This window comes from Chiloscyllium punctatum, chromosome 33 (genome assembly GCF_047496795.1).
Source record: "Chiloscyllium punctatum isolate Juve2018m chromosome 33, sChiPun1.3, whole genome shotgun sequence".
NCBI classification, from domain to species: Eukaryota; Metazoa; Chordata; class Chondrichthyes; order Orectolobiformes; family Hemiscylliidae; genus Chiloscyllium; species Chiloscyllium punctatum.
Window position 1 is genome coordinate 16,326,027 of NC_092771.1, and position 14,692 is coordinate 16,340,718.

A 14,692-nucleotide genomic window follows, 5' to 3' on the forward strand; every position below is an offset into this window, starting at 1 on the left:
TATGTGGGTCTTGTCAAAGACCTTGCTGCAATTCATAAAACTACATAAATTACCCTATCTTCATCTACACATTTCATCACATCTTCAAAAACGTCCATTAGATTTGCTAGTCTCATGGTATATGACAGTTCATGGTCCAAGCTGTCTTGTATATTTCAAAGTGGGGCTGATCTTTGTATATTAGGTTAGGAAAAGTCTTCCTATCCTGAAACTTTATTTCAAGTTGTGACTATTTTTGGTCACACTTTTTATGTTAATATTTCGCATTGGAATTCCCTACATTTTCATTTTTAATTGGAATTGTCAATTCTAGTGATTCTGGAGTTGCTGACTGAGGCAGAGTTCAGATTATGGAAAGGATGGTGGCACAGTCTAACAGATTCAAGAACAGCTTCTTCCCCGCTGTTATTAGCCTTCTGAATGTTCCTGTCAAATCTTAAATTTAATGTTGATCTTGCTCTTTGTGTACCTTCTCTGCAGCTGTAACACTGTATTCCTTGCTCTGTTCTGCCCATACTAAATGCAAAATAAAACTTTTCACTGGTACATGTAACAATAATAAACCAAATCAAATACTTGTAATAACTAAACCATTAAGCTAGAGACCCATGAAGTTTCTCTGGGCACTTGAGTTCAAATCCCATCGTGACATCTGATATAAGTTATATTTAATTAATACATTTTGATTGTAAAATTGGTTTCAGTAATGGTGAGCTCGACAACCATGACCAACTGTGGTTAAAAACCCATCTGGTTCACTATTGTCCTTTAATGAAGCAAGTATGCCACCTTTACCTGGTCTGGTCTACATGTGACTTCAAACCCTCAGAGAGGTGGTTGTCCTCTGGAATGGACTAGAGAATAACTCAGTCCAAGGGCCACTGGGGACGGGCAGCAAAAGCCAAGCTTGCCAGTGACACCCATATCCCATTAAAGATTTTCTTTTAAAAGCCACCAGGTGGCATTGTAGCTCCACTTAATGCCCTGAACACAATGAGCAATGCCACGGACGATCGACAGCTATAAGCTGTGAGGGCAATTTTTGCAATGAGCAGCTGAAGCAAAACAATTAGGCATAACCTTTGTTTCTGCCAAAGAGGAAATAATGTAAATTAAAAGGTTGCAGGAAAGCTGTTCAGTAAAGGGTTGCTGACTTAAAACAGAATGAGGTGAATTTCTTTTCTCACAGAGGATTGTGAGTCTTTGAGATCCTCTTCCTGAAGAGGTGGTGGAAGCAGAGTCATAGAGTTATAGAGATGTACAGCTACTGAAACAGACCCTTTGGTCCAACTTGTCCACGCTGACCAGATATCTGAAATCAATCTAGTCCCATTTGCCAGCAATTGGCCCATATCCCTCTCAACCCTTCCTATTCATATACTCATCCAGATGCGTTTTAAATGTTGTCATTGTACCAGCCTCCACCACTTCCTCCGGCAGCTCATTCCCTACATGTACCACCCTCTGCATGAAAGAATTTCCCCTTAGGTCCCCTTTAAATCTTTTACCTCTCACCTTAAATCTATGCCCTTCAGTTTTGGACTCCCCTACCCTGAGGGAAAAATCTATTCACCCTATCCATGCCTGTCATGATTTTATAAACCTCTATAAGGTCACTCCTCAGCCTCCATCACTCTAGGGAAAACAGCCCCAGCCTATTTAGCCACCCCCTGTAGCCCAAACCCTCCAACCCTGGTAACATCCTTGTAAATCGTTCCTGAACTCTTTCTAGTTTAACAACATCTTCCCAAAAGTGGGGAGATTTATAATGCAGAAGTAGATAGATCCTTGTTTAAGTTGGAGGTGGGTATGGGGAGAGTATCAAAAGTGTAAGTGGGAACACAAATGTTGAGTTTACAATCAGATCAGCCATAGTCTTTTTGAATGGTGGAGCAGGCTGGAAGAGATCTAATGACCCTTTCCTGTTTCCTCTTTTTCTGTTGCCAAAACTTCACAAACTCCTGAATTTACTGGCTGTATTTGGTCCTGGGAAACTGGATCAATTTCACTCCATTGCATGTGTGGCTGAGGCGATGGGGGTGGTTTCTTGACTTATGGAGGTCTGACTTAACGAACTCAGTTCCGTACATGGCTTTAATGAAGATCTTCAGTGCTCCTGAACAGCTGCTTCACATTGAGCTATATTGTATTCCGAGTTATGTACAGATCGACTTGCAACCGAGCACCAGAGTGGAACCCAGTGGCATCCCAGGGGCTGCCTGTATATCAATGTTGTGAACCAATCAGCAAGCTACTGCGATAGTGTAGCCCATAGCAGGGAGGTGATGGCTGAGCAGTATTATCACTGGACTGTTAATCCTGAGGCTCATGGAATGTTCTGGAGATCTGAGTTTGAATCCTGCCATGTCAAGTGGCGAACTTTGAATTTAATAAAAGAAAATCTGGAATTGAAGAATCCAACAATAACCATTGTTTGCTTTAAAAAAGCCCATCTGGTTCATTAATATCCTTTAAGGAAGGAAACGGCCATCCTTACCTGATCTGGCCTACCTGTGACTCTAGACCTACAGCATGGGCGGCACGGTGGCACAGTGGTTAGCACTGCTGCCTCACAGCGCCAGAGACCCAGGTTCATTTCCCGCCTCAGGTGACTGACTGTGTGGAGTTTGCACGTTCTCCCTGTGTCTGCGTGGGTTTCCTCCGGGTGCTCCGGTTTCATCCCACAGTCCAAAGATGTGCAGGTCAGGTGAATTGGCCATGTTAAATTGCCCGTAGTGTTAGGTAAGGGGTAGATGTAGGGGTATGGGTGGGTTGCGCTTCGGCGGGGCGGTGTGGACTTGTTGGGCCGAAGGGGCTGTTTCCACACTGTAAGTAATCTAATCTAATCAATGTGGTTGACTCTTAACTGCCCTCGGGGATGGGCAATAAATGCTGGCCTAGATGGCCCCATCCCATGAATGAATAAAAAAAAGCTCGTGGGTAGGTCAGCTAGCTGGAATGCTACATTCCACATTTAGCTGCACAAGTGCTAATTCCTGAAGTTTGTTTTTGGCTTACTCCACAATTACAATTACTGGGGAGGGATAAAAATGTGGAGGTGGTAGCTGTTTGTGTAGCTGAGGTCGAAATTGAGAGCAATTGGAATTAGGGCAACGGACAAGTGGAGGCGACTGTGGTACATCAATGACAATGGTACACATTAGCATTCTAGTGAGAACTGCGATGATGTTGACCCTTTAACAAAGTTATTTTGCCTTTGTTTTGTTTTTGAGAGAGGTCCTGGTATATCTGAACTGGCTAGATTAGATTACTTACAGTGTGGAAACAGGCCCTTCGGCCCAACAAATCCACACTGACCCTCCAAAGCGCAACCTGCCCATACCCCTACATGTACTCCTTTTTACCTAACACTACGGGCAATTTAGCATGGCCAATTCACCTGACCTGCACATCTTTGGACTGTGGGAGGAAACCGGAGCACCCAGAAGAAACCCATGCAGACACGAGGAGAATGTGCAAACTCCACACAGTCAGTCGCCTGAGTCGGGAATTGAACGCGGGTCTCTGGTGCTGTGAGGCAGCAGTGCTAACCACTGTGCCACCGTGCCACCCATGCCAGCTACTTTAACAACAGCTAACAGATACTGCCTAAGTCAATAATCAGAGGAGGTCTTTAGGGTTTATCTCTTAAAAAATAGTGGTGCAATGAAAGGGGAGTGGCCGGTTCTCCCAACTCAGGCTTTTATTCCAGTTCCTTAGGTTAAAACTGCTGGGGAAAGAGGTTCCCTGATTCAGCAAAGGCTTTCTGGTTGACTCTCTCTCCAACATCTCTCTCCTGTAAGAACCTGCGTTTGATTTAACCTTTTTTTTGCCAAGGGGGTGTTTATGGGGATGTTGCAGGAAATTGGAACAGCATCCAATTGGAACAAGTTGAAATAGAGTCACTTAGGTTTTCGGATAGGTTAAGTTATTCTATATTCTATTTTATTTCATTTGGTATTCTGTAAATAAATTCTGTTTTGTTGAAATACAAGGTGATCAGAAAATTAGATGGGGTAGACAGTGAATGACTTTTTCCTAGGACAATGATGTCAGCTTGTGTGAGAGGGCATAACTACAAATTGAGGGGTGATGGATTTAAGACAGATGTCAGAAGCAGGTTCTTTACTCAGAGAGTGGTAAGGGTTTGGAATGCACTACCTGCTAATGTAGTCAACTCAGCCACATTAGGGAGATTTAAACCATCCTTAGATAAGCACATGGATGATTTTGGGATAGTGCAGGGGGACGAGCTGAGAATAGTTCACAGGTCGGTGCAACATCGAGGGCCAAAGGGCACTGTTCTGTGCTGTATTGTTCTATGTTCTATGTTCTAAAACAGTGGTTTAACCAGCTGCATTACTCCTGGAATGTCCACCCACACCTGCTTAAAACAACTAGAAAGGTCAGGTCTGGGTCTCTTTTTTAAAATGTTTTGAGGGGTCTGGCCTGGTCCATAATCTAACGTCCAGTTATCTCTCAGGGATTAATTTGTAGTTAGGGAGGTGTGACTGTTTTCTCCTATCACAGGGAATGTTAAGCAGTTTCCTCCCCACTCTCTGTAACACTGCTTAACTTTAGATGGATTTCATTGCCCTGTGTGGACTTCGCTTGTTAATATTTAATTGCATACATGATTTGTAGTTAGGAAAAATTTTTAAACATCACGTGATTTGTTGATGGAAAAGCCATTTGGATTGGAGTGATATCATCTTCAGATATAAAGAAAAATAATGAATGTTAAATGATAGCGTTCTTGTGATGCAGGTGGTAGCGTCCCTTCCCTGGAGTCAGGAGGGTTCAAGTCCCACCTGCTCTAGAGGGGTATAATACCATCTTTGATTCGATTTGATTTATTATTGGCACATGTACCTAGGTACAGGTTTGCATGCACTACAGACAGATCATCCCATACAAAGAGCATTAGGATAATGGGACAGATTGAGGAATACCATGTTACAGCTGCAATGAGGTGCACAGAGAGCGAGATCAACATTCAGTTTAAAATTTGAGAGTGCCATTCAGCTGTCTAATAACAGCAGGGAAGAAGCTGTTCTTGAATCTGTTGGTCCGTGTGTTTAAGCTTTTGTATATTTTGCCTGATGGAAGAGATTATAACCGGGGTGGGAGGGGTCATTGATGATGTCAGCTGCCTTCCCAAGGGAGTGAGAAGTGTAGATGGAGTCAATGGATGTAAGGTTGGCTTTTGGAAAATGTTTAGAATTATGCCGGGTTAAATGAAGTTTGATTCAGTGTAAAGGTCAATTGATTTATTTCTACTTCCCGCTTTGGGTGTTAGATGTGGTGCCTTTGTGCACATTTAAATTAGCTCAAGGACCCAAGTTATATGCAACTTTCAATTTGATGAACAACTACACATCAGTGGGAAAGCAGTCACACAAATATATTACGGTTTGTTGGAATACACAGAATCTATAGTACAAAAGAAGGCCATGGTCTCCACCTCCCCCTCACAACCACCAAGCCTTCTCCCCATACTTCTAAACCTTCTTCCTTATTGGTTACTGAGCTGGTTCCCTTTGACATGACTGCCTCCATCACACTCTCAGGATCAAGACTCCAACCACTTGCAGAGAGCAGCAGCTGAAGTGGATGAATTGCCACCAGCGTCTCGAAAACAACAAGGAATGAGCAATAAATGCCGTCCTTGATTGTGATGTGAGCTTTCCACATCCGAGGCAATAAGACTCTGCACGCATCAAATTTCCACAGTTGCAGTGATTGAAGACACAGAGGTACTTTGGTTAATGTTTCAATAAGTGTTTCATCTGCCTTCAAGATTTAATGCTTCAGTGAGTTTGAGCATGATCCATTGACAGTGAAGTTGCCAATGCACAGACTACAGCATAACAATTAGAAACGCTAAGATTTATGGCACGGTAGGTGACCATTTTGCCCATCATGGCCATGCCCAATGAGAAAGAGCTATCCAGACTAACCCACCTTCCAGCTCTTAGTCTATAGTTCTGTAGGTTACACCACCCTTACATTCAAGTGTGTACCTTTGTGCTCAAATATTTTTAGGTCATTTGATCTATCACTTTGTAAAACACCTGCTGAATATAACTGTACTAATGTAAGGATGTTTTGTGGTGTGCAGTGGACATTGTCATATCTCACAGCCAAAAACTCCAGCTTCAAGTCCCAATCCAGGACTTGACAGCCAAGGACAGCGCAGTCATGACATGGCTAAACAGGTTGAGTATCACCTCCCAACACACATCAATGGCAGGAGGTAAGAGTGGGGGAGATCCTTGATCAGCCATGTGCTGGAAGGAAATTCGAGTCTGTGCCATCAGTATCCACAACTCCAACCCACATGCTATAGTGTATATTGCTGTGGTGGCTAGCAGACCTTTTTTTATCATATGGAATGTGAGTTGCCCATTTTTTTGTATGATATATTTGTTGGCCATCCCTAACTGCCTTTGAACTGACCACCTGACTAGGCCATGTCAGGGAGCAGTGAAGAGTCAACCCTACATGTGGGTCTGGACTCACATGTAGACCAGACCAGGTAAGGACAGCAGATTTCTTTCCCTTGAGGACACAGGTACATAGAACATAGGTACATTTGGCCCTTCACCACCGTTCAATATGATTATGACTGATTAATCTCAGTAACCCACTCCCACTTTTTCCCGATATCCCATGCTCCCTTTAGCCACCAGGGCCACATCCAGCTCCCCTTGAATATGTTTTAATGAACTGGCCCCAATAGTTTCATGTGATAGAGAATTCCACAGGTTCACAACTCTCTCAGTGAAGAAATGTTTCAGTCCAGAATGGCTTACCCCTTATTCTTAGGGTGTGACACCTAGTTCTGGACTTTCCCAACATCAGGAACATTCTTCCCACATCTAGACTGTCCAATCCCATCAGGATTTTATACGTATCTATGAGATTTCCCCCCTCATTCTTCTAAATTCCAGCGAGTAAAAGCCCAGTCCACCCAAATTTTCTTCATACGTAAGTCTGCCATCTTAGGAATCATTCTGGTGAACTTTGCTGCATTCCCTCAATAGCAAGAATGTCCTTCCTCAGACTAGGAGACTAACACTGCACAAGTGAAGCAAATGGGTTTTCACAGTAATTACGCAGTCACCGTTAGGTTAGTTTGTCTTAATGCTAGATCTTATGGAATTCAAATTGCACCATCCCTGCCAGAGTAGGATTTGAACCCATGTCTCCAAAGCATTTGGCCTCTTAGCTCTGGACAACCCGCGCATTGAACGCATTATGATGCCACCATCTCCGATATGGAGTGGATTGGTGACAATGCATTCAATCCCCATTGTGGCTGCGCTGGATACTGGAACTGCCTCCTCTCTCCATCCGAAGAGCAGGATGTCATGCTATCAGTCAGGCTTTGAATAGAGAGCTCAAGAACAAGGTATAGAACACCTATCTTAATGTAGATGTAGAGGAGTTAAATTAACTGATGTGCCAAAAAAACTGATGCGCCGATAAAATGGGTGGCACGGTGGCTCAGTGGTTAGTGCTGCTGCTTCACAGCACCAGCGACCTGGTTCGTTTCCAGCCTTGGGCGACTGTCTGTGTGAGTTTGCACGTTCTCCCCATGTCTGCGTGGGTTTCCTCTGGATGCTCCAGTTCCCTTCCATGATAAATTGGCCATACTGAATTGCCCATAGTGTTCAGGGTTGTGTAGGTTAAGGTGGATCGGCCATGCTAAATTGTCTATAGCGTTCAGGGATGTGTAGGTTGGGTGCAGGGGTAAATGTAGAGTAACAGGGTTGGGGAATGGGTCTTGGTGGGTTACTTTTTGGAGGGTCAGTGTGCACTCATTGGGCCAAAGGGCCTGTTTCCAAACTGTAGGGATTCTATGATATATTAAGAAGGGTGGTGGTTCAGTCATGTCAAAATCTGCAGTACTTAGTGCTAATCTAAGGATGTCAGATGTTCATTGTAATTTCAGAATAGTCCATTACACCCATCATCATACATAAAAGTATTGTAGAAGGTAGAAGGTAAGTGTAAAAGGGAAATTGATTATCTGTCAAGCAAAAATTCAGATGGACATAACAATAACGTCAGGGCACTGACTAAGTCGCTCCTCGAGTTGAGAAAATAACAGAAAATAAGGCTTAATGACTGTTTATTTTTAAATGCAGCTGTCCTTTGGAAAAAAAGACAGCTCCAGCAGATAAAAAGATTTGCTTGGTTCTCAGAAAGAAGCAATGCCATAAATCAATAAGTGCACTGCGAATTCTCTGATGGCTTTATGCACTGAGCAGTTGAGTCATAAGGACTTGTGTTGTTCCTGGTTGGATTCTTCAGTCTGAGATCCACCCAGCTTGTGGTCAGACTGGTCCAGCTGACCTCCGCTACACTTAAGGAAGGGGAGGGGGGGAAGTTGGCATGAATATCTCCACCCGATTTTGGTGAGGGCACAAGCGAGTATGAGCTGTGAGCAACATGTGGACACTGGTAACAAGCTAAACGCTCTCATTAGCACAACTTTAAAGAAAAAGAAAATTTGTATTAATTGATGATGATGAGGTTGACTAACCAAACGGTTCAGAGGAGCATGGGGAAGCACATTAACAGGAAACATCATAGAATCCCTACATTACGGAAGCAGGCCATTCAGTCCACATTGACCCTCGTAAGAGCATCCCACCTAGACACATCCCCCTTTCCTAAACCCTGAAGTTCCCATGGCCAATCCACCTAACCAGTACATTGTTGGAGGAAACCCACACAGACAAAGGGGGGAATGTGTAAATGCCACATAACAGTCCCCCGAGGGTGGAATCGATGCCGGGTAGGAGAAAGTGAGGACTGCAGATGCTGGAGATCAGAGCTGAAAATGTGTTGCTGGAAAAGCGCAGCAGGTCAGGCAGCATCCAAGGAGCAGGGGAATCGACGTTTCAGGCATGAGCCCTTCTTCAGGAATCGATACCAGGTCCCTAGCGCTGGGAGGCAGCGGTGCTAACCACTGAGCCACTGTGCTGTCCAAATAATTAGTAATTAGGGACCGTCATTTTCTGTCTGTTCAGATGAACAGAATCTAGATAAACTGTCATTTGGAGGTGCTAGTGTTGAACTGGGGTGTACAAAATTAAGAATCACACAAGAGTGTGGTGCTGGAAAAGCACAGCAGGTCAGGCAGCATCCGAGGAGCAGGAGAATTGACAAATAGGGAATTCCTGATGAAAGGCTTACGCCCAAAACATCGATCTCCTGCTCCTCGGATGCTGCCTGACCTGCTGCGCTTTTCCAGCACCACACTCTTCACTCTGATCTCCAGCATCTGCAGTCCTCACTTTCTACTAAAAATCACACAACAGCAGGTTATAATCCAACAAGTTTAATTGGAAGCACTAGCTTTCAGAACCCTGCTCCTTTATCAGGTGGTTGTGGAGTATAAGATCGTAAGACACAGAATGTAAAGCAAAAGTTTACAGTGTGATGTAACTGAAATTATATATTGAAAAAGACCTGGATTGTTTGTTAAGTTTCTCATCTTTTAGAATGACCATGTTGGTTTCAGTTCTTTCACATGTACATCGTAGAACTTTTTTAAAGTAATATTCTCAAGTGTACAGTAGGTGCCATGTCTGCCCAGGTAATGCATTGAAGATTCGAGGTGCCTTGTGTAAGGCTATCTGTGCCCCAATGTTCAGACTGATTCTAATCTAAAAAAGGGATTTATCGAACCTTAAATGGATTCATGCAGTTTTTAAGCAATATAAAATATATTTCTGCCTCGTACATTCTGTATTGGAAGGTGCCTTACGTCTTGATCATGTAATTTTAATCTGAGTACGCTCCAAATGAAGTCGTTCTTCACTTCAGAGGAAGATAGGAACGGAAATAGGCCATTCAGCCCCTCCATTCTATTCTGCCATTCAATGAGATCATGGTTGATTTGTGGCCGAACTCCAGATGTCTGCTCTTGGCACAAATCCCTTAATACTTTTGCATAACAAAATAATCTCTCAGATTTAATATTAGTAACTGATCACCTGCCATTTCTGGAGGAGAGCTCCAACAGCCTACCATCCTCTATGTGTAGATGTGTAACATCTCTCTTGAAAGGTCTGGCCTTAATCTCAGACTATACCCTCTAGTTCTGAATCTCCAACCAGTGAAAAAAAAAAGCTTTTCTTTCCTGTCTTTCCCTGTTAACATCTTGAAGACTTTGATCAGACCAGGCCTTAACGTTCTAAAATCTTTCGTTCTGGAGACGTTATTTCATTTTAATAGATGTTAAAATGAATCAGAAACTGAAGAAACGAGTTTCAACCAGTTTACTTGTTACTCATCTTTCTACCTTGCTGTGAGCATCGATGAAGGTTCTGTCAACAGCTTTGCTGTAACCTTATCCCTGGCAGAGTTGAATACAGCAGGACAGCCTGTGCAATGACCACCTGGAGTTCGGCATGTAGCAGGGGCCACAAGTCCTGTCGCTTTGTCAAATGATCAAACGTTAATGACTGCAGTCCACAGCCCCAGAAAGGGAAGCACTTGCTTCAGTTGTCAAGTCACCAGCACACAATGTAACGTCAGCATTGCTTGCTTTGTACTGCGTTTCAATCATCACCGTTATAAATAAAATGGAGAACCTAACCATGATGCCGAGAGTGAGTTTGTTGCAGTCAAAGGTGACAAATTGCTTCCTGAGAGGCCTCAGCTTCTCAGTGAGGTATCAGAGAGGGCAAAGTTGCAGGAAAAGCCAATCTTCAGCGAAATGTTTGGTGGCCCAATGTTGTATGTGGTTGGCGAAGCTTTCAGACATGTTCCTGCAAGGCAACAACTATCTGGGGCATCAAGAACCTGCATAATTCACCCATTTCGGAAAGGGGAGTAAGAATAAGGGTGAACAATCAGGATGGCGAGGAACTCATTTAAAATAAAGTGTGTCATAAGTTTAGAGGATTCGAACACTATAAAAGGGAACATTTCCAAATATTGTCCCTGTGACACAAGTTCCTTGTTACAGCAGTTGAGCGTTTTGTTTCCCCAATTACATTTCCCTAAGGTCTCCTCTCATCCTTCCCCTTCATTGATTAAACTCTATTAGAACATAGAACGTTACAGCATAGTACAGGCCCTTCAGCCCTCGATGTTGCACTGACCTGTGGAACCAATCTGAACCCTATTTATCCTACACTATTCCATTTTCATCCATATGCTTATCCAATGACCATTTAAATGCCCCTAAAATTGGCGAGTCTACTACTCTTGCAGGCAATGCGTTCCGCGCTCCTACTACTCTCTGAGTAAAGAAACTACCTCTGACATCTCTCCTATATCTGTCACCTCTCAATTTATAGCTATGTCCCCTTGTGCTAGCCATCATCATCTGAGGAAAAAGGCTCTCCCTGTCCACTTTTTTTAACCCTCTGATTATCTTACATGTCTCAATTAAATCACCTCTCAACCTTCTTCTCTCGAATGAAAACAGCCTCAAGTCCCTCAGCCTTTCCTCGTAAGACCTTCCCTCCATACCAGGCAACATCCTGGTAAATCTCCTCTGAATCCTTTCCAAAGCTTCCACATCCTTTCTATAATGTGGTGACCAGTACTGTACGCAATACTCCAAGTGTGGCTGCACAAGAGCTTTGTACAGCTGCAGCATAACCTTGTGGCTCCAAAACCCAATCCCTCTACCAATAAAAGCTAACACACCGTATGCCTTCTTAATAACCCTATCAAAAACCTGGGTGGCATCTTTCAGGGATCTATGTACATGGACGCCGAGATCTCTCTCCTCTTCTACACTACCAAGAATCTTACCATTAGCCCAGTACTCTGCATTCCTGTTACTCCTTCCAAAGTGAATCATCTCACACTTTTCTGCATTAAACTCCATTTGCCACCTCTCAGCCCAGCTCTGCAGCTTATCTATGGTTCTCTGTAACCTGTAACATTCTTCAGCACTATCGACAACTCCAATGATCTTAATGTCATCCGCAAATTTACTAACCCATCCTTCTACGCCCTCATCTAGGTCATTTATAAAAATAACAAACAGTGGTGGCCACAAAACGTACCACATTAATCATACCTTTTTTCTCTACTAAGTGATCCCTCCACTGCATCACCTCAGCCTCACCTGCCCACTGCCTTGCCTGTTGGCTTTACCTCCTCACACCCCATGGTTTCCACCCCACATCATCTCAAGATCCTCATGAGCCAAATCCTCTCACGCCATCTTTAACCAGCCCAGCCTTCAGCTGCCTCAGTTCTCAGTCCCTTTCCAGACTTCCCATTCTTGTTCCATCGCAATTTTAGCAATTTTTCTAAAAAAACGCATCTCTTTGACAACATTGTTGGTCAGCTCTACCAAGTTTGCTTCTATGTATGACATCCATTGAACTTTTGTCTCACTTTACCCTTCCTTAATCATTTACGGTATTAAACAAATGCAAGTTGCTGTGTTTGGTGGTTCCTGATAGAAGTACTAACATTAATAGTGCAGATTTCAACACAGTAAGTACATTTCTTCATTCCCTGATTTTAGGCTTACTGAAAATAATGGCTTTATGCACATAGATAGCAGCCATGTTCTTGTTGAATATCATTTCTAAGTAATGCTGCACTGTAATCATTAACCCTTCAGATAACTGCCATCATAGATCAACAATGTAGAACACAAACAACTTCATCCACAGTTAGATGACTGCATGCTTCTATTGAATTAATAGCGTTGTGTTCAACACAAATAACTTGGAGCGATTTAAAAAGAGCAATACAATCTCTGAGTTCAGGTGACACCTGAATATTCTCACAGTTTACGACAAGAATGGAACCCTCGATTAGATTACAGTCTTGTATTCACTCTCGGGTATCTATTATTCAGTACAATATTGCAGGTTCCTGAATAAAGAATTTGTTTCAAATAAAACTGACAGCATTAGTTTCAAGCACCAGCGGCTCTCAGCCATCCAGCGTTAGTGCCATCGTGATTTCTGTAGACAGGAGGTTACCACATTGGATGCGAATGAAGGTAGAGGGCCCTTACCTTCTCTTGATACTGTCTCCGAGATGAGTCCAATGACTGGATGAGTGCCGTGGCATGGCCGATGAACATGGCATAGCAGGTGGCGCCCACTATCATGCTGAGCATGGTCAACCAGACATCAGACATGCCAATAGGTGCCTGCTTTCCATACCCGATGCACAGCATGTGGCTCATTGCCTTGAACAGAGCGTAGGTGTACTGCTTCGACCAGGTTTCATCCTGCGAAAGAGAACAAACCGTTAGAGGGCAGCAAGGAAACCCATCGGCACAGATTTGCAAAGTGAGTTCAGCAGTGGCCAAACTAAATGTGAACAATCTGCATTCTGACATTTCATTTGAGGGGAAGTTGAGAAGGAGCACGTTATGTTCTATTCTGGAAATCCCATCCTCCCTGCTTTAAGAGGAACGAGGGATATATTTTAACCATTTGTTTTCCTGTTGATTAGATTCCCTACAGTGTGGAAACAGGCCCTATGGCCCAACCAGTCCACACTGACCCTCTGAAGAGTAACCCACCCAGACCCATTTCACTCTGACTAATGCACCTAACACTATGGGCAATTTAGCATGGCCAGTTCACCTGATCTGCACATCTTTGGACTGTGGGAGGAAACCCACGCAGACACGGGGAGAACATGCAAACTTCACACAGACTGAGGCTGGAATTGAACCAGGGACCCTGCAGCTGTGAGGAAGCAGTGCTAGCCACTGAGCCACCGTGCCGCCCCAAATTGTCCCCATTCCCTTACATTTTTATCAATTTCACATTCCACAGTGCTGTCAAAACTTGCATATAGTCACACGTGAAACATTTCAAGAGTATTAGCAAATGAGACGGGACACCGGGTTACTTAAGGAGATTCTGGGGCAGATGGTCAAAAACTTGGTCAAAAAGGTTGTTTCGAAGGAGCAGTTTAAACGTTGAAAGAGAGTGAGTTTAGATGGGGTTGCAGAGAGTCAGCCGCTAGAGACATGGTGTCATTGGTGGGAGAAAGAAAAGAGATGTTCACACTAAGGGATTCTTAATGGTGCAAAAAGGAAACAAAAATGAAATAAAGTGTGCAAATTAAAGTTTACTCATGGGAGAGAATTGGACCTTTCGACTAAGTGCGGGGGGAGGCAATGGCCTAATTGTATTATCGCTGGACTGTTAATCCAGAGAACCAGGTCACATTCTAAGGATCTGCCATGGCAGATGGTGGAATTTGATATTTAATTTAAAAAATCTGGAATGAAGTGTCTAATGATGACTCTGAATCCATTGCCGATTGTCAGGAAAAGGCCATCTGGTTGACTGATGTCCTTTAGGGAAGCTCAGGTCTGCACTTGACTCATAACTGCCCTCTGGGTATTTAGGGATGGGGCAATAAATGCTGGTCTATCCAGCGACATGCCCATCCCATGAATGAATAAAGGAAAGCCACCAATGCTGCCACATCTGCTGGGTTTGTTTCAGGTGTCCAGTACCTGCAGTATTTTGCTTTTATTCAAGGATATAAATGCAAAATTTTTAAAACAAATATGCACAAACACTCTCATCCACAGTATAGTGATCTTTGTCACCTCTTGTAACAATAGAAAGGTCTCCTTGCTAATGGCAATTCATAAGAAAAGAGCAGCATGTGATGTGTTTCCCAACATCGCCATGGTATTATTAATAATAATTGATTTTATTAGATT

General features: G+C 43.4%; 1 protein-coding gene across 1 annotated transcript in view; it reads right to left on the reverse strand.

Annotated features, from left to right (window-relative positions):
- Nucleotides 1-14,692, reverse strand: part of LOC140458455 (potassium/sodium hyperpolarization-activated cyclic nucleotide-gated channel 3-like) — a 407,121-nt gene that overhangs the window by 144,626 nt on the left and 247,803 nt on the right. Inside the window, exon 4 of the mRNA XM_072553060.1 lies at nt 13,013-13,231. Coding sequence (XP_072409161.1) covers nt 13,013-13,231 — 219 coding nt within the window. The remainder of the gene's footprint in view (nt 1-13,012; nt 13,232-14,692) is intronic.